Source organism: Microtus pennsylvanicus, chromosome 1 (assembly GCF_037038515.1).
Source record: "Microtus pennsylvanicus isolate mMicPen1 chromosome 1, mMicPen1.hap1, whole genome shotgun sequence".
In the NCBI taxonomy this organism is placed as follows: domain Eukaryota; kingdom Metazoa; phylum Chordata; class Mammalia; order Rodentia; family Cricetidae; genus Microtus; species Microtus pennsylvanicus.
In genome coordinates this window covers 166,121,418-166,141,857 of record NC_134579.1, presented here as the reverse complement: position 1 = coordinate 166,141,857, position 20,440 = coordinate 166,121,418, and the positions used below count along the sequence as shown (strand labels likewise).

The 20,440-nt window shown below is 46.7% G+C and overlaps 1 protein-coding gene across 1 annotated transcript in view; it reads right to left on the bottom strand.

Moving 5' to 3' along the window:
* LOC142833419 (uncharacterized) overlaps positions 1–20,440 on the bottom strand; it is a 183,842-nt gene that overhangs the window by 133,136 nt on the left and 30,266 nt on the right. Inside the window, exons 5-11 of the mRNA XM_075944805.1 lie at positions 17,491–17,604; positions 16,891–17,085; positions 14,913–15,051; positions 13,352–13,509; positions 8,759–8,905; positions 7,155–7,256; positions 1,263–1,424 (exon numbers count right to left, since the gene is read on the bottom strand). Of these exons, the coding sequence (XP_075800920.1) occupies positions 1,263–1,424; positions 7,155–7,256; positions 8,759–8,905; positions 13,352–13,509; positions 14,913–15,051; positions 16,891–17,085; positions 17,491–17,604 (1,017 nt within the window). The remainder of the gene's footprint in view (positions 1–1,262; positions 1,425–7,154; positions 7,257–8,758; positions 8,906–13,351; positions 13,510–14,912; positions 15,052–16,890; positions 17,086–17,490; positions 17,605–20,440) is intronic.

Genomic DNA, 20,440 nt, shown 5'->3' with positions numbered 1-20,440 from the left:
ATATGTGTGTGCTCAAGAGCTGTATTTGTGTTTGCTTCCAGATGCTCTGAAGCCCACTGCAATCCTTCAGGTCCCACTTTCTCCAGCCTGGAGTGATGGCCCAGGATGCTCACAGCATCCTCAACTTCCTCACACCTTTGATTTCTACGCCTTTCCATCGCTCTACAGTTCACTTCAGAAGTTCAAGCAATCCGGCTATTTGAAGGAGCTCTAGGGCCTGTTAGCTACCTGGCTCTCCTGACGGTCCTGCAGGTGTCGCCACTGAGCTCCTCACAGGTCCTCTCACCTGACATCTGCCTCTCTCCCAGAGCCAGGGCCAGACACCGTGCCTGCATCCTAACCTTCCACTCATATAAAACCTCTTCCTTGCTTCCCAGGGTGTGACACCATGTTCTCTTCCTCAGGATCACCCCTCTGCCCTGTTTCTTCATGCCCTCCCCTCCTGTTCCCCCAAGCTCACCTATTTCTCATGTCCTTCCTTCCCTCTTTCTTTTCCTAGCAACCTTTCCTGTCGGACTATGAACACAGTTGGGTCTCCCCATCCTACGTTAGCTAATACACCACAAACAGATACTAGCAAATTCTAGTTTCAAAAGCACATGGTACCAAGGTCAAGACAATGGCCACTAAGGCTGTGTAGGAAGTTCCTCTCAGGGCTCAGCTTCACGTCCTTCTCAGACAACAGTCTCCTGACTGACTTTGTGAATTTGATCTCTTCCCTCTTCAGCTTAACTCGCATGCTGCTGCCACACGAATCTTCCTAAAATCCCCCTCTGCGTATATCACTCTGCTTACAGGACACCGTACTCTTTAGTCCGGGGTCTGTGGGCATTCACAACCTCTCTTTCCCTCTGCATCAAAAGGGTGGCTTCTCTTTGCTGTCCTTTCTCACCCACATATGCGATCTCCTCTGCACCACCCGTGTGCTGGCCCCTTTCCACTGTTTATATTCATTCTCTTCTTATTTGGGGTTTTTTCCCTAGCAGCCCCTGCTGCAATGCAGCCCCACTAACAGCACACAAAGGGTCCATCGGCTGGGCACTCAGCTCTTGTCAGCACAGGGCCTGCAGCCTTGCCAGCGTGGATCTGTGGGGCCTATGGCAGGCTGAATGAAGGTGTACAGCACATAGCTGCACGTCCTTCTGACTATGGTAATTAGCCTGCATAGATAATAGAGCTTTGACGTCGAGGGTGAAGTCCTAAAGGTGATGGATGGAGCCAAAGGTGGGGAAAGGCAAACAGACCGTTCGCTCCTGTCCTACCTGGTAGAGGTCGATGTTGCTATAAATACTCTGCCAGATGTGATCACAGCTGCATGGATGCAAAGGCTGAGAAGTCATGAAAGAGGAGTGATGTGGATCCATAGTCACTGTCCTTGCAGCGTGATCCTGGAGCACCTGCACAGCCTTCACAGGGTCAGAAATCTTAAGCAGAGCAGGGAGAAGAGACGGTTAATAGACTCAAGAAGGTCACCTTGTTTCGGTTTATAAAAATGCATCTATCTATCTATCTATCTATCTATCTATCTATCTATCTATCCATCCATCCATCCATCCATCTATCTATCTATCCATCCACCTATCTATCCATCTATCTATCTATCTATCTATCTATCTATCTATCTATCTATCTATCTATCATCTATCTATCTATCTATCTATCTATCTATCATCCATCTATCATCTATCTATCTATCCATCTATCATCCATCTATCATCTATCTATCTATCTATCTATCTATCTATCTATCTATCTATCTATCATCTATCTACCTATTTTGGGTTTTTTGAGACATGGTTTCTCTGTGTAGCCCTACCTGTCCTGGCACTTGCTCTGTAGACCAGGTTGGCCTCGAACTCATAGTGATCCTCCTGCCTTTGCCTCCCAAGTATAAGGGATTAAAGTACAAGGGATTAAAGGTGTGCACCACCACCACCCGGGTTATTTATTTATTTGTATGTGTTGTGTGACTGTGTGTATATGTCTCTCTGTGTGTGTATGGCTGTCACAGCATGTATGTGCAGGTCAGAGGACAACACTAGAGTCTGTTCTCTCTCCATCACATGGGTGCAGGGAATCAAACTCAAGTTGTCAGGCTTGAAAGAGAGGGCCTCTACCTACTGACCCATCTCGCTGCCACCTGGGTTCCTTCTCAAGAATCTGGAAGGAGCCTTAAGTGAGACTTCTTTCTCTCAAAACCAGGGCTGAGGCCTAACTCAGCTGACAGAGTGCTTGGCTAGCATGCAATTGTAACTTCTATCTCCTCATGGCATGAACCTGCCATGGGTGGTACACCTGTAATCCCAGCACTTGAGAACTGCGTGCCAGAGGATCAGAAGTTCAAGGCCATCCTTAGCTACATAAGTGAGCCGGAGGCCAGACTAGAACACACGAGACTCCGTGTTAAAAATTTATTAAACTCAAATAACACATGCCCTTGGTAATGATTAAGAATCACAAACACAGGCTAGAAAGATGGCTCAGAGGTTAAGGGCACTGACTGCTCTTCTAGAGGTCCTGAGTTCAATTCCCAGTAACCACATCATGGCTTACAACCATCTTTTTTTTTTTTTTTTTTTTTTTTTTGGTTTTTCGCGACAGGGTTTCTCTGTGGCTTTGGAGCCTGTCCTGGAACTAGCTCTGTAGACCAGGCTGGTCTCGAACTCACAGAGATCCGCCTGCCTCTGCCTCCTGAGTGCTGGGATTAAAGGTGTGCGCCACCATCGCCCGGCAACAACCATCTTTAATGAGAACTGGCACCCTCTTCTGGCCTGCAAGCATACATACAGACAGAATACTGTGTACATAATGAATAAATAAATCTTAAAACGAATCACAAACACAACTAAAGTTATTGATGGTTTAAGTATTTCATATCTGCCTTCAAATATGAATTACCTTGATGCCTTTTCCATTGTAATGTTCAGTAAATATACTGAAACTTGATTTCACATTAATTCCCAAACTTGAACTGTTTCTAATTTTTAAAATAGGTATTTATACAGAGAAATTTAAGGATTCTTTCAACATTTCTTTGAAGTTAGTTAAATTTACTAGTTTGGCTGAAATTGCCTTTAGTGAATCATTCAGAACAAAACATACCCATTTGAAGGAAAACAATCTAATTTTGTTCTATAACTCACACTTTGAAGATTTTAAACAAGTCTACATACTACTATCTTCTAGGAAGAAATTACCCTTCTGCCATTAAAAATACATTAAAAGGGGGGCTGGAGAGATGGCTCAGTGGTTAAGAGCACCGGCTGCTCTTCCAGAGGTCCTGAGTTCAATTCCCAGCAACCGTATGGTGGCTAACAACCATCTGTAATGAGATCTGGCGCCCTCTTCCGGCATGTGGGCATACACGGAGGCAGAATGTTGTATACATAGTAAATAAATAAATCTTAAAAAAATACATTAAAAGGATAGTTCAGCTATTATAAATCCTTTGGGGGGTGTTGCTAGTAGATCAAGCCAGGGCCTCACCCATTAGAAGCATTCACCCCTCACTTGGCTATATCTGCAACATGGAACATAAACCTTAAGTATCATTCAGACTTTTAAGATATTTCAGGAGTTAGAGAGGCAAAGTAAGCACCTCAGAGGGTTTTCTCTGTGTTCATATTTTTACCTTTTGAGAAATATACATTTTTAAAATCCTAATTTTTTAAAAAAATCCTCTTCTTGTTTGGATACTTGTCTGATTATTTCATCACATGGCATATAGCCCATGGGACTTTTATATGAAATTAGAAATAAGGTCAGGAGAGTGTTAAGATTAACTTAAGTATTTTCAACTGAGACTAAAAGACAATCAGCACCTAATGCTCTTGGTGTTGAAAAACTGACTCTTGTTTCCCCCTCCCTCTTTCTTGCCATTTTTTCTAAGTTACTAATTCCCTTTCCTGTCAATTTTTTTTAGCTACTTTTTGTCTTCCTTTGGGGACTTAAGGTCCATTTTTTTTTTTGCATGGAGTGAATTTTTTACTTGGACTACTTAAGTAAAGACCAGCCCAATTAAATGGTATCTTGATGACCTTGCAGAAATAAAATATTTATAAATCTATGTGTTGAAACTAATGCTTATATTTTCAGGTGTATTAATAATTTTAGCATTTATAATTTATTCCAAGACACACTAAAAGTTCTTTTAATAAATTTTATAGCAGAAAAAAATTAATTAAACTCAAATGTTATGAATACCCAAGATCCATGCATCCACTTGACACCATATAAATTCAGATATACATGCCAGCTTATTTAAAATTCAGAGGCAGCCTCCAGAACAATATCAGAGAGCATCCTCACAAGGGGTTACACCAGTGAATGAGAAACCCCCGCCTGCCAGCTCTGGATGCAAATTTGTCCTGTTAGGAAGAGGCAGGAGACGGAGAAGGAGGCAGCAGAGGCTTCCTAAGGTCACAGACCTGAGCTTATTCCCCTGCCGTCTGCAGAGCAGTGCGTGTCAACCTGACCCCAATACTAACAATATCTCTTCCTAGATTGCTGTAAGACGCCCAGCGTGCAGAAGCTGAATAAACGTCCCTTCTCTTCTGGAGGTGACAAATCAAATAATGATCCCAGAACCGACCGCCAATGACACACATGCTACTGCATCATTTTAATATCTCAAAGAATTCTAAAGGCCGTTTATTCCAATCCTGTCAAAACCCCAGAAGCATGTTGTAAGTATAGAAAAAAATTCATCATAAAATTAATGTGGAATCTCAAGGAGCCCCCAAGAGCCAAACAATTTGGAAAAAGAATGAGGCTGGAGGACTCACACTCCCTGAGTTTAGAAAGTATTGAAAATAAATAGTAGTCAAAATAGTACGGTGGGGCGTAAGGACAGGCTACAGGTCAATGGAGCTCAGAGATAAACCCCCCATCCGTGGTCAAGGATACTGAGACCACCAAATGGAAACAGATACTGTCTGCATTAATGGTGCTGGAAAACCAAATAGCCAAATGAAGAACAGAGACGTTTCATTCTTGTATGTAAACGTTGATTTATATGAATTAAAGACATGAAGTTAAGCCCTAAAAGTTCAAATCTCTCAGAAGGAAGCAGAAAAGCTTCATAATAATGGATTTGGCAATTTTTTGTGAGTTAAAAGTTTTTTAGGGGAGCTGGAAAGATGGCTCAGCAATTAAGAGCACTGACTGCTCTTCCAGAGGACCTGGGTTCAATTCCCAGAACCCACACAACAGCTCACAACTGTCTGTAACTCCAGTTCCAGGGGACCCAACACCCATGCACATAAGGTAAAAATAAATATCAAAAATTGTTTTAGATTTATTTTAGTTAATGTATTGAGTGTTTTACCTACATGAATGTACGTGTACCACACATGTGGTTGGTGCCTCTGGAGGTCAGAAGAGAGCATCAGGTGCCCTGGAACTGGAGTCACAGATGGTGTGAGCCACCACGTAGGGCCTGGGAAAGAATTGGGCCCACAGCAAGAACAACACAGCTCTAACTACTGCACCATGGCTCCATCCCTGGGTTGGTTCATTTGACTGTTGGGTGTTTGGGTTGGGTGGTTGTTGGTTGTTGTTGTTTTATTTTTTTGACATCAAAAGTCAGGGACGGGGGTAAAAAGTGAAAAATGCCACACCACAAAACTAAAGAAAGCTTTTTCTGACTCAAAGGATATATAACAGAACCAGAAAGGAGCCTATAGAATGGGAGAAAACACTTTCTAGTCATAGATCTGATAAAGGAAATAGAATATATAAAGTACCTGACAAGCAAAATAGAGAACAGAAAGAGCGCTTTCAATTTAACAGCACAACCTAGTTACTAAATAAGAATTTAGCCTCAGGACTAAGGCCTTGAACCAAAAAGTTGGTGGGAATATTCTCAGCCTCTCCAGAGTGGTGCTGTCTGCTGTTGTTTCTATAGAAGAAGGGTAGCTGCCACCATAAACACCGAAGACTAAAAAGAATTAATATATGGTTCAGCTAGTTTATTTCTGGGTATACACCAAAAAGAACGGAAAACAAGACCTCAGATATATGTACACAGTGTTCATAGCAAGGTCCACAGTATCCATGATATTCCTCGACAGGTGGATGACTAGACCTTCGGAATACTTCCAAGGGATTGCTATTTGGCCTTGAAAGGGAAGAAATTTCTAACAAACTTTCCAGTATGGCTGCCCCTCAAAGACATTGTGTTAGCTGAGTAGGCCAGTCACGGAGAGGCTAAGTCGTGCAGGATTGCGCTCATCTGAGGTATCAAAATTCACAGAAAGGGGAAGTAGGGTGGTTGTTGCAGGGGAGCTGGGAGGAGGGGATGCTGGGGGATTGTTCAATTCGGGCAGAGCATCAGTGCCGCAAGACATGAATGTTCTGGAAATTTATTGCTCAACAATGTGAACATACTTAGCGCTAATGAACTCTGCACTTAAGTAACTAAGGCAGAAAATGATTTTCACCCAATATTCTTGTGTCGAAGATGAGGAAGTTCAAGTTGAAGCAGGCTACACAGTTAGATGAACACCATACACAGCTCAGCATTGAAGCAAAACCAACTCTTTGACAGTTTTCTTTTGTTTCCTTTTAAGACAGGATTTTGCTGTTACCCTGGCTCATCTGGGACTCCGTGCAGACCAGGATGGCCTTGAACTCACAGAGACCCCTCTGCCTTTGCAGATTTCTGGAATGAAAGGTGTGCATGAACTACCAAACTCGGGGAATTGACGATTTTTATTCTCTCCTTGAAAGCTAGCTGGATTTTTAGTTTGCTGCTTAGATTAGAAAGTTCTAACAAAGAGTTCAAAGAGTTGACTCCGAGCACAAGAGCTCTGCCTGCTCTTTTAGGGGACCCAGGTTCCATTCCCAGCACCTCACAGATGCTCACAGCTGCCGACAACTCCTGTCTTAGGGGACCCAACAACCTCTTCTGGCCTCCACGGCACTAGGCACGCTTATGGCACACAGATACCGTGCAGGCAAAACATCCATACATAAAAAGCAAATTAATTTTTTTAAAGAAAGCTTAAAAATAAAGCTTTCAGAGTGAACCCATGCCATTTTTTGTTGTTGTTCTTTATTTTTTGTTTGCTTTCTTCTTAGAGAGAAAGAAAACCCAGGAGTTTTTGAGGATGGTGTTTAGCAAGCCTCTTACCTGTCTATGGTTATTTTCTCACCTTCAAAATCTTTGACTGGACTTGCATTAGTTCATCTATTCTCTTCCGCTCTTTGAGTCTGGTTAACATCTTCTTCTGCCAAGGGTCACATTTCGGTTTGACCTAGTGGATAGATATGTTCATGTGTCTCACTAGAAGCCACACAGAGAAAGACCTGAGGACCTGCCAAAGGAGATCTGTGTCCCTGCTTGCAGGTTTGCTGGAGCTTGTGAGGCCTTGGGAAGGGTCTGCCCAGGCCACCAAGCTGTGAAGGGAGCCTGCAATTCCTGCTGGCACTTGGTCTAGGCCACACGGGAGTTCCAGGTAGACTCTACTGTGCAGCACACAAGCAGGAAGGAGCCGAGAGCCGCCATCACTGGGGACATTGTCATGAACAGAGGGAGAAGCCACCAGAGACCTGAGGACTCCATATTAAAGACTTTCCTATCCAGAAACCATATCTCTAAACTTAACTCTGTAGCTATAAATCACATCATCAATATGCTGGTAATTTTCAAATTCATATCTCAGCCCAAATAGGTATGAACATGGTCTGCGGCCAAGAACATCTAGGAATGCAACTGTACATAAAATGATAAACTTACCTAAAACCAGGGTTTTGGTTTTTTTTTTTTTTTTGTAACTCAGCTGTGCAATTCCCAAACATAAGCACCGTAGATGACAATGCCATGTTTTAGTGGGCACTCCTGATTGTTCTGCCCAAGTACCTCTATATTATCTATGTTTGGGGGTTAATTCTAAGATACAGGGTCTGCTCCACCTACACTGACTGCCTGAGTTCAATCCCCAGATGGAGAACAATCTTTGGTTCCTTTCAGCCCACCTTTCCAGGTGGGCTCTGTCTCTCCGAGATTCACATTGAAACCCACCCTACAACATGATGCTATAGGCAAGTGTGACTTTAGAGGGGATAAGTTCATAGCAGCAGAGCCCTCGTGACTAAGATCAGCCCCTCATAAGAGGCCTGAGGCTGCTGCGTGTCTCTCCCACCATGTAAAGGAAGGGCAAAAAGTCAGCAGTCTGTTCCCTGGAAGAGAGTCCTTGCCAGATTTCCCACTGTGCTGGCAGGCAGACCTGCTCAGCCTCCAGAAATGTGAAAAGCAAAATCACTTTGCTTACAGCTACAGGCTTCATTGTACTTCATCAAAGCAGTCTGAACAGATAGCAACAGCAACAAATCCCATCAGACCTTCCTTTCCAATTCTGGTACCCAGCACACATATCTGGCAGTGTACAACTACCTATAGCTCAAATTCCAGGGGATCTGGTGCCCTCTTCTGGCGTAAAGTGATACCTGCAGGCTTGCGATACATACACTCAGGCAGGTGCGTGCGTGCATACCTGCGTGCGCAAACATACACACACACACACACACACACACACTAAATTACATATATTTAATCTTTAAAAAGAGATTCCTTCCATTCATACAACCGTGAAGCCTCATCAAACATGGATTCTACATTTTCAATGTTGCCCACTCATTAAAATGTATTTGTGACCCCAGTGGCAATCATGGTCATTCACAGACCAGCTCAGTTGGAGAGAGAAGGTTTTGGCATTGCTGGCATCACTGGCAGGCAGCGGTCCCGGTAGCCTCCTACCTTCACAAAGGGAGTCCAGGTAGCTCTCTTTTTCAGGGTAGCAGCAGGGCCTGACACATTCTGCACTCTAGCTCTCCAGGCCTCGTAGTCTTGGAATGACCGCATCCTTTGCTGCTCCGTGAAGATGCTCTGGAAGTGCTGAGAAACCTGGACAGGGTTAAGAAGAGGGGTGGGATCTTAGTATAGCTGCTTACAGAGGAAGGTGCCTGCTTTTCCAAATTGCTCTGAAAAGTGGAACTTTCATCTTCCCCCCCCCCCTTGGATTTTTGAGACAGGGTTTCTTTGTTTAGCTTTGGTGCTTGTCCTGGAACTAGCTCTTGTAGATCAGGGTGGCCTCGAACTCACAGAGATCCGCCTGCCTCTGCCTCCTGAGAGCTGAGATTAAAGGCGTGTGCTACTACCACCTGGCCGTTTTCTTTGTTCATTGTCTATTTTAAGCATGCTTTACCCAATTCTTTGGGCTCCGCTCTCTGTAAACAGTCTTCCCCACCTCTAGGTGCTCGTCTGCCACATAACTGACCTTTGTGCCTAACTCAGCATTATGGCATTTTCTTTCTTTTCTCTTTCTCCCTTCTCAGGCAACTACTGAGAGGTATAGCTTGTCTGCTCTGGAGTGTATTCTCTTAAATGTCAATAAAAATTAAAAAGAGAAAGGGAGGGAGGAAGAAGAGAAAGGAGAGTGGAGAGAGGAGGGAGAGGAGACTGGGGGAGAGGGAAGAGAAGGGGAGACTTGCTGAGGACCACAGTGCACATGACAGTTGGTGAAACTTCTCAATGCCACCTACCAGGAGTAAGATGGTAACTGTCATGTCATGTGAATTTAACCACATGTACATGCATACATACATGCATATGTGAAGGATTTACCTACCTTGCTGGGCACCAAAGCCTCAGCTAAAAAGTCTGCATGTCTGTGAGTTTCAGAGCTGAGGATTCTGCTAGGTGACGCTTGCACGTCTGAGGGCAGGCAACACCACACTGTTGCCTCTAGCCAATGCGTCATTGTTTATCAACATTTCATCGTAAGTTAGTTAAAGTTAAATCAGTGGGGACTTTAGTTTCTCACTGCCCTAATTCCATTCCATGTGTGACAAGTAGACACGCTGCCCAGCGCCATCTTGGTCACATTCACTGTGGCAGGGTCTACCAAGAGACACGAGGCCAGGGCTGGGCTGTCAGATAGTCGGGATCTCAGCTTTTGCAGACCACAGCTATTCAAGTTTGCCACTGTGGGATGAGAGTAGCCACAGATACCACATAAAGAGGCAGGGGATCGGTTGCTGGCATTTGAGTATTTGTGTTTCCACAAAATGAGTGTGCTGAAATCCTAACCCCCGAGGTGAAGGAACTAGGAGACTTGCCCTAGTGGCTTGGGGAGGTGGTAATTAGTTCTTATGACTAGGATTAGGCCTTGAGAGACCTTTGCCCTTCTACTAGGGAACACACACACACACACACACACACACACACAAAAGTAACATCTATGAACCAGAAAGTGAGCCTTCCCCAGGCACCAAATCAGCTTTGGCTGTGACAGTCTCAACCATCGGGACAGTAAGAAACTGTTGGTTTAAGCCATTCAGTTTGTGACCTGTTGTTTGAGCAGTTGGAATGGACCGAGACAGCTGGATGCTATAGAGTTCTATTTTGGAAAAACAGGTGGTGGGCTATAGGCTGCAGTTGACTGACCCTGTCTCAAGGCATTAAAGTATCAAAAAAAAAAAGAAAGAAAGACCTAAGCATGCATGCAGGCACGCACATGTGCACACACAAACACACACACACACACACACACACACACAAACATGCACGCACTGGTCATCCTAGGAGAACAGCTAATGTTCTAAGAAAATCAAAACTCAGAACTATCGTTGCCACGAAAGGACATAAGCTGTTCTTTGGGGACAAGGCTGCTTTGTTGGGCTGTTCAGGGCCTCAGATTCTTTTCTCAGTGATTACATAAAGAGGGCAAAAGTTCTGGATAGTACACACCTATAATCCCAGTACTTGCTTGGGAGGCTGAGGCAAGAGGGCTCTGAGTATTGGAACCAGCCTGGCTGTGTTGGCCAGTTTTATGTCACGCTGACTCACACTAGTCTTTCGAGAGGAGGGAGCCTCTATGGAGAAAAAGCCTCCATAAGATCTGGCTGTAGGCAAGCTGGTGGGCATTTTCCTAATTAGTGATCGTTAGGTCCAAAGTGGGGCCCCCAGTGGCAGTGGCGCTGATGCTGACGGTCTCGGCTCAGCTCAGGCTGGACTCTGACTGGGTAGACAGAAGGATTGCCACCTAAGCTCAGCATTCTTCAGGGACCTTATAAAGCAAAAGTTTCTGTTTGTCTCTTATTAGCCTCCTACAGACAATTGTCTCTGCCACTGAAGTATCCAGCTCCTGATTAACTCAGGCAAGACTGCAAGGGATCAAAGTTCCCATGCTAGCTCCCAGACTGTTCTGGCCCGCACCCCACCCCACCCCGGGCTGTCAACTATCTCCTTAAAAATCTTTCAAGGCTTCTGTGCCAGTTTGCTGTTCTCTGTGCAAGCCCCATGCCCAGAGACTGCATGGGCGGCATTACCGCCAAGAAACCTTTCTGTCTGCCCATGGAGTGGTCTAGTCCAGGATGGATTTCACTGCATCCTGCTGACAACGATTGATGGGGAAGGGTCCAGCCTGCTGTGACTGGTGCCATTCCTGGGCTGGTGGTCCTGGGTTCTGTAAGAAGGCAGGATGAGCAAGCGACAAGGCGCAAGCCAGTGAGCAGCACCCCTCCATGGCCTCTGCATCAGCTCCTGCCTCCAGGTTCCTGCCCTACCCAAGTTCCTTCCTTAGTTTCTCTCAATGGCCCGTGATCTGGAAGTGTAAGCTAATCAGTTCTTTCCTCTCCTCTTTTGGTCATGGCAATTCATAACAGCAATAGTAGCCTAACTAGGACACTGGGCTACACAAAAGACTGTCAGAAGGAGGAGTGGGGAAGGAGGGGGAGAAAGAGGTAGAGCAGAGAGGAGGGAGGGAGGGGGAAAAGGAAGAAAGAGAGGGAGAGGCGAGGAAGGAAGAGGAACAGAAGGAGGAGCAGGGAGGCAAAGCTACACACCACCATCTTCCAAGAAGCCAGAGGAATGAGTTCCTGCCAGGTCCAGTGAGCTGTGTGGTACAGACCAAACAGTGCAGTCCGGGTAAATGAGGCTGCCGTGAAAACAACAGCAAATGGTCGCCCAAGGTCAGAGCTCTACAAGAGAGCTCCTCCCGCAGCACAGGCATGGGGTGTCAGGAGAGAAGTGGTGATCTCACATCCCAAGGTCATCAGAAGCCTCCCAGGTTAGATTTCTGCTGTTCCGGTCAGCCAGTTGATCGTTTTTATCTTGCATACAAGGTACAACTAGAGCCCGCAAGATATCTCATTGTTAAAGCACTGTTGTTGGTTTTCAAGTTATACATCTGAGTTCTGGGTCCACTGCCCCAGGTTTCCCTTTGAAAGAGGTCTTAATATGACTCTTATTACTATGAGGTTTTCCGTCTAAGGAAGTGTCGCACGAGCTGCGGTGGGAAGGGGCTATGTAGCATGTATTCTAATTGGTCTTAAGAAGAACCAGGAGTCAGTCACTAGGGAGTGAGGCTGAGGGTCAGAGAAGCAGAGGTGCCAGCCACTAGAGTTCTTAGCTCTACCAATGCTCTGACCAAAGAGGCGATACTATCTCTGCAAACCCTCAGACTGCCTCTCCAGACTGCAACCAAGCTCCTGTCTCCTCCCGCCGCCTTATATTCCTCTCTCTATCCAGTCATATCACTCCTAGCTCGACCTCCCTAGTGCTGGAATTATAGGCGTGTGACTCCCAAATACTGGGATTAAAGGTGTGAGCCACAACTGCCTGGCTCTGTTTCTCTTTCAGACTGGGTCATTCTTGCGTAACCCAAGGCAGCTTTGAACTCACAGAGATCCATCTGCTTCTGTCTCCTGAGTGCTGAGATTAAAGGTGTGTACCACCACTGCCTGGCCTCTACGGCTAACTAGTGGCTTAGCTCTGCACTTTATTTGTTACATCACAAACAAAATATCAGGGGCACGACTGTGTCCCTCAGAACCTGTGGTGCATGTCATTGGTTATAACCTTATTTAATATGTCAAGAACCCGTGATCCCTTCTTAGACTCAGACTAGACACATGATGCTCAGACTTAGACACATGCTTGACAGCTCTTCCAGGCATGTCTATCCAACCTGGTATAAATTTCTATCTTCTTCAGGCCATATCCTACCTTTTTTGTTTGTTAGTTTTCTCATGGAAAGAAAGTTCTTCTTAGCCAAAGACAGCTTATTAACACTGTATCTTACTACTCTAGAAACAAACACTGGCAGAAAAAAAATAAACATCTTTAAGTCAATGGTGGCCGCTCACACCTACAATCCAGATACTTGGGAGGTGGAGGGGGGGGATGGGAAGTTCAAGGTCATCCTCCACCATCTGCAGAGTTTGAGGCCAGTCTGTGCTACCTGAGATCCTGCCTCAAACAAACAGACAAGCAACTGTGTAGTAATAAAGGCGCCTTCTGCCACCTACTCATGTTTATAGTAAGCACGAACTTGCTATAAACAGGTACCAAAGGAAAGAGCTCCATCTCTTTGGCCGAGTCTCTCAGCTTTTGTAAGTCGTAGGGGATACGGAAATGCGAGAGCAGGTGTCTCAGCCGAGGCTCTAGTTCTTCCCGCTCCATCACGTGCTGAGGCAGGGCAAATGTAGTATCTGTTTTCCCGGGCCCTGAAAAATATCCAAAATCAACAATCAGAAGACCAGAAACAGTAAGCAAATGGCCTTGAAAAGGGTGGAAAGCACGCCCTCTGCTGGTGGAGATCCATTCTGCTTTCCCCTGGCCTCCAAGCCCTGTTGTTATCTTTCCTGGCTGGGCTTTCAGGATGCCCACTCCCCACTTCCCCGACTGAGCTTTCTTTGGGAAGGTCCAAGGACTCCTCACAATCTCACAGTCCACAGGGAAGCCCACCTGACCTCTCGGGGACTGTCTCGGTGGGGTGGGGACACTAACTGGCCTCTCAGGGACTGTCTGGATGGGGACACTGGCTGACCTCTCAGGGACTGTCTGGATGGGGACACTGGCTGGTTTTGTGTGCCAGCTTGACCCTGGACATAACCTAGAGTCATCAGAGAGGCAGGAGCCTCAGTTGAGGCAATGCCTCCATGAAATCCATCTGTAAGGTATTTTCTCAATTAGTTATTGATAGAGAGGGCCCAGCCCATGCTGGGGGGTGCCATCCTTGGGCTGGTGGTCCTGGGTTCTATAAAAAGCAGTCTGAGAAGGCCACGGGGAGCAAGCCAGAAAGCAGCTTCCCTCCATGGCTTCTGTATCAGGCCTGCTTGAGTTCCTGTCCTCACGTCTTTCAGTGACGGACTATGATCTGGGAGTGGACGTCAAATAAACCCTTTTCTCCCCAGCTTGCGTTTTGGTCATGGTGGTTTTGTCACAGCAATAGAAACACTGACAACAACAGGGGGGCAACTCTATCTGGGTTCCGTGGTGAGTGGATTATGCCAGGGACAAATTAACCAGCGCCCCCATTTGCTTTTCCTGGCTAACTCACACTAAACTTTCGGAAGAAACCAAGGAGCCTTCCTTGTCCCCGCCACTGGCTGCTCGTCCAGGCGGTGCTCCTGGGACATTCTGTATATAATGGGATGTCACTCAAGTGCTCTCAGAGCAGAAACCTGATCAGGCTTCTCAGTTCTATGTAACATAGAGTAAGGGTGGATAGACTATGAAATTGATTCGGATGTAAATTCTCCGGCACTTGTGTGATACTAAACCTGATCAGAGTCTTAGAGATCATTTCACCTGAAGGGATTAATATAGAAATGAGTAAACTGAGGCCCCGGGAAGTAACCTGCAAGGCCATATGAGGCCGTGACAGAAACAGGCCCAGAGGCCAGTGTACTTGCTTCTTAATATGCTAGCTCTAAAGACGAAGACAGAAATGTATATGACCACTGTCTTCCATTGGGAAATATTCATAGTAAATTACAATTTATTATAGAGATCCAACTTTTTGGTGTATAGGAAACGTTCTGGAAGATCATGGAACAAAAGAGGCCGTGCACAAAACCACAGCCCTTCCTTGTCCATTCTTCCCTAGTGAGAGCCAATGTCTTACCTGAGATGCTGGAACTCGTGGGACTGGGAGATGCAGAGTTAAGGTCAGCCACACCGATATTTTCCTTTTCCTCACTAGGTCCATAGACTCGGTTATCAGCTAGATGCAGCGCTCTGGAGACGGGCAAGTACTGGAGGGCCTGTAGAGACACAACCGACAGGACACAGACGTTTTCGCTGTGACAGAGAAAGGAGGGAGGCTGGGTGGCACCTTAGAAACCTGCACAGTGGCAGAGGGCAGAGCTGGGAGATGCAACTGCTTCCAACTCCGAAGTACCCACCACCCCCACCCCCACTGCCACCGCCGCCACCCCCACCCCCACCACCACCCCACTCCAGCCAGCCCCACAGTGGTCATGCACATGGGTGGGAAAGCCACTGTGTGGGGTGCTCAGGGTGTGAAGAGAAAGGACTCGGTCTTAGTGGAAGTCCCAGATCTAGGAGCGTGTGTCTGTATTGTCATATGACTGGGGAGGAAGAAGGAGAGCCCACAGTGGCTGCCTGGCTTTGACGAGGGGATGGAGTTGGGCCACCACCAGTTTCTGGGAATGAGGTCAAGTTACGCTTCTGTGATCCTCTAAGCTGACTTGGGGCCTCTCCCACGTGATTCTTCTCACCCCGTGGTTCTCCCCTGACCCCTCTCCCTGGCAGTGCTGGGGGTTGAACTCCTGGCCCCGCCCAGGCTTTCATACATATTCTACCACTGAGCCGTTACAGCCACCTCACTGTTTATTATCAGTCGTTATTATTTCTGAGACAAGTTCACCATGGACAGGCAAACCTCCAGCTCACTGTGGAGCCCAGGCAGGTCTCAGATTCAAGGCTTTCCTAACACAGCCTCCAGGGTGCTGGGACGAGGCAGCATCACCATGTCCAGCCAGGCTCTTCCTTTTTTACCCCATTGTATTGTGGTAGAAATTTACCTGTCCTCTTTCCACCGGCCCAGGACCCTGTTAACACTTCAGCAAAGGCCAGGTCTTTGCTGGGTGGGCCTAGGGCAAACATCCTGACCTATGATTTCCTCCTGAAATACTGCCAAGTGAAAGAACGTGTTCAATTCACAAAGAAAACGAATCCTAAGAAACCAACGGAAGCAGGAGCTGAGGGGGTATAAAGCAGGGTGTGAGAGAGGTTTGCGAGAGAGCCAAACTGACACGGGGTGGGGTAGAGGATGTTTTCCCGGCTGCCAGCAGCCTTCGTAGGCGGGGCACTGGGCAGTGAACACCCCAAAACAGCACCGGGCAGTGAACACCCCAAACCAGAGCACTGGGCAGTGAGCACCCCAGAACAGAGCACTGGGCAGTGAACACCCCAAACCAGAACACTGGGCAGTGAACACTTCAAAAGAGAGCACCTGGCAGTAAGCACCCCAAACCAGAGCACTGGGCAGTGAGCACCCCAAAACAGCACCGCACAGTGAACACCCCAAACCAGAGCACTGGGCAGTGAACACCCCAAAAAAGAGCACCCGGCAGTAAGCACCCCAGAACAGAGCATCGGGCAGTGAACACCCCAAACCAGAGCACCAGGCAGTGAACACTCCAAAAGAGAGCACCCGGCAGTAAGCACCCCAAACCAGAGCACTGGGCAGTGAGCACCCCAGAACAGAGCATCGGGCAGTGAACACCCCAAACCAGAGCACCAGGCAGTGAACACTCCAAAAGAGAGCACCCGGCAGTAAGCACCCCAAACCAGAGCACTGGGCAGTGAGCATCCCAGAACAGAGCATCGGGCAGTGAACACCCCAAACCAGAGCACCAGGCAGTGAACACCCCAAAACAGAGCACCCAGCAGTAAGCACCCCAAACCAGAGCACTGGGCAGTGAACACCCCAAAACAGAGCACCCAGCAGTAAGCACCCCAAACCAGAGCACTGGGCAGTGAACACCCCAAAACAGAGCACCCAAGCAGTAAGCACCTTAAACCGGGTGCTGCGGGGGGACACTGAGCTTCCCCTCCCACTCTATGGTTCCTACTACCTGCAGGTAGTGATGGATGGGCCGGAGCGAGTGCAGGTGACACACTAACCACCTGGTGTAGATCGTCAGGTCTTCTGGCGTCACCAGGTTGGGAGGATTGCTTTTTCCCATGAGGAAGTTCTCTCTAGCCACTGACAGCCTTTCTGCTCTCTGAACTGCATCATTGAACTCCTGCATGATGTAGCCAACTTGTCTCTGTTCCAAAGAGATGCAAACAGACCATGGGCTGTTGGTGAGCCTTGCTCTCTGCCATGCTGTCTGGGGGTCGAATAAGGAGCTTTGGGAACCCCTGCGTTCCTCTAAAGTTTGGGTTTGGGCGATAGAAGCCGTGGTCATCCTATCCCAACTCTGAGGGACCAACAATTTGATAGTCAGTGCAGGAGACTGTGTGGTAACAGGAAGCCCCCTCTGAGCTTCCTGCCTTGGGTCTACAAGAAAAACGCATATCATCTATGTAACATGTGTAACTCCAGTTTTAGAGGGTCTGATGCCCTCTTCTGGCCTCTATGAGCACTGCATTCATGTGGACTAACACAATTTAAAATAAAGTCTTTAAAAATACATGTCTAGAGGCCACAGGCTCCGCCCCCGGCTTCCTACCTTGTACAGCGGGTGGAGCTCTTCCATGGTCTCGCTGGTCTGGCAGAGCCGCTTCCATCTCAGCATATGCAAATGTTTACTCTGGGCCAAGTGTGTAATTCTCTCCGTGTAATACTTTCCCAACAACAAAAATAAGAATTTACCAGAATATAATTATAGGACGAAGCCTGAACTGAGTCTCAAGAACACTAATCGTAAGAAAATCAATCTTTCGTTGCTTTGGAAACATTTTTTCCCCTACAGGAACACTATCAAATGAAGTCTGGCTCAAGATCATTCAAACGTGAAGATGAAGTGGACGTGTCTAAATCTGCAATCTGCCACTGGGTGGGCTGATCGTAAGCTCATCCATCAGTTACCGAACTGTGGGCAGCGAATCAGGATATCAGAGGTGTCAGAGGGGGTAAAGTCAAGCTGACATTTTGGGTTAAAGAACTGAAATTATGCACAGGAGACTCAATTAGTAAAATGCTTTACACGAAAGGCCAAAAGCCCGAGTTTCACCTCCAGTACCCATGGGAAAAACAAACAAACAAAACAAACACCCCCCCCAAAAAAGCAGAAAGAAAGAAAGAAAGAAAGGAAGGAAGGAAGGAAGGAAGGAAGGAAGAAAGAAAGAAAGAAAGAAAGAAAGAAAGAAAGAAAGGAAAAGAAAACAAACAAAGCCAGGGGTGGAAGCCCTCAGAACACCAGGGAGGCAGAGCCAGGCAGGTCTCTGGGGTTTGCTAACCACTCCAGCTTCCCTCCTTGGCAAATGCCAGTTGTGAAAATCTGTCTCAAAAGAAGAAGGTGAACAGCACCTGCAGAATGACATGTGAGGTTTTCCCTGGGAAACATACAAGCACACACATGTAAGCATGGATTCATGGGGACACATACTCATACCAAAAACTATTGGTTAAAAGGACATTACAGGTATGATGAATGGACCAGGGAAGTGACTCTTTGGGTAAGGGAGCTTGTTATGTAGTCCTGACAGCCTGAGTTTGAGCCCAGGGACCCCTGCAAGGGTGGAAGCAGGAACTGACTCCACAAGGGTCCACGACTTTCACACGCACAGTGTCGCACGTTCCTACACACATACAGCACGCACACACCCCGTAACAATAAAAAAGAAAGGGAAAAGGTAGGATTGTAGCTTATAAAATCAGACTGATAAACTTTGCTTACAATTAAAAATTGTTAAATAAGGTGACATGTTTCTATAATCCTAGCACTCAAGAGACTGAGGCAGGAGGATTAAGGCCAGTCATGCAGATGTGTTTTTAAAAAGCAAATTTTCTCTCCAGCAATAAAAACAACAGTGCCTGTGAAGAAATGAGTTCTGTCATAGTCTCTCATCACAGGTAGAAATGTTGACAGAACACACGAGGCAACGGTTTTCTGATCCTGGACAACACAGTGCCATGGAGAAAAGACCCCTCCCCCCCGTAGTTCCCAGAAGGAGAGGACCTCACTCGTGCTTCCGAGGCATGGGAAAGAGGAGAGGACCCTGAGCACAGAAGGGACCTCTCTGAGTTAAGGACAGTGACATGAAATGTGCGGAGGACACCAGGGAGATTGTAGGCTGCAGCGCCTAGAGGAGGAAGCCAGGAAGCCCTGCAGAGAAAGGCTCAAGAAATCTGCATAAATCCCCACGGGTCTGTTGTCCAGTGCCTAGCCAGGCAAGCAGCAGGTTAAACTCCTGGAGGCTACACAAAGAAAACCAACTGGGCCCTACACCCAACTGATCCAGAGTTCTTACAGAGCTACGAGATGGTCAGGTTCCAACCACCAGTGTGAAAACTCTTCCTCGGGTACCTGAGACAAGCCTTGAAAGGGGTAAATTTATCTGTAACTTAAGAGCTTGCCGGAACAAAGTCCAACACTTTACGGGAAATATAAAAATATATGGCACCCAGTAGTGAAAAATTGCTGACTTTTAGCATTCTGTTATAAGTTATTAGACATGCAAAGGAACAATAAAAATGCCCTATGGACGGAAGGAAATCGGTGATGCGAACGTAAGAACTGACAGGGGTAAGAAAATTAGCAAGCAGCACTCTCTAAAGGTCTCTTACGGTATGCTCAGCGTGCTCAAAGGCTGGAAGCAAAATGTGAACAGAGCTGGGAGAGAACTGGGAAGTCTAAAAATAAACACACATTTGAACCAAAAACTGGATGAGCACGAGAAGGGTTGGCACGCTTGAACAGCAATAGGAGCGCCGCGCGGTGAAGCAGCAACGGAGACAGGGATGGAACCAAACGGGACAGCGTTTTGGTCTTTACGAGGCAGTATGGGATGCTTTAATGGGTGTGCCGCTGAAGTGGCATAAAGGGTATAGGTGGGATGGCTCTCAGTGCTGGGGATGAAACCAGGGATGTGTGCGTGTTAAGACACTATCTGTCAGCGAGCTACACGCCCAGAACCCAGAAAACTCTATTCAAAGAAACAGTGCTTAAAGGTTTTCGAAAAGTAATAAACATTCTCACACTAGTTGTCCAGGGTCATGTGACACACACTGGTTGGGGCAGCCAAGAAGGAAGAAGAATCTTTGCTAAACAACGAGGGGAAAACAAAGAGCAAAAGGTGTTTAGTAAGCAGCAAAGAGGACCAAAGATGATGTCATGTTTACTGCAGAGGAGGGTCAGAAAACAAAGGGGAAGGTATGAACACAAGAACAAAGGAAAAGCATGGGAAGAATTAAAGGGAAAAAAAAAAACAAGAAAAGGAGGAGGAGGAGGCGTGAAGAGGAAGAGAGGGGGGATAAGCCAGGAAAACAAATTAAAATATGTTCAAGACATTCCTTGGTGGAAAGAGGAAGCCTTCCCACTTCCTTGGAAGCCTGGAAATCAGTGACATTGGGCGAGAACGGTGCTTCATAGCTAAACCCAACTGTAGAGCACCAACCAAAGGCTCTTTAGAGGCCCAGAGTCACGTTCTGAGAAAAGCAGTGTTTTTACTGGGGAA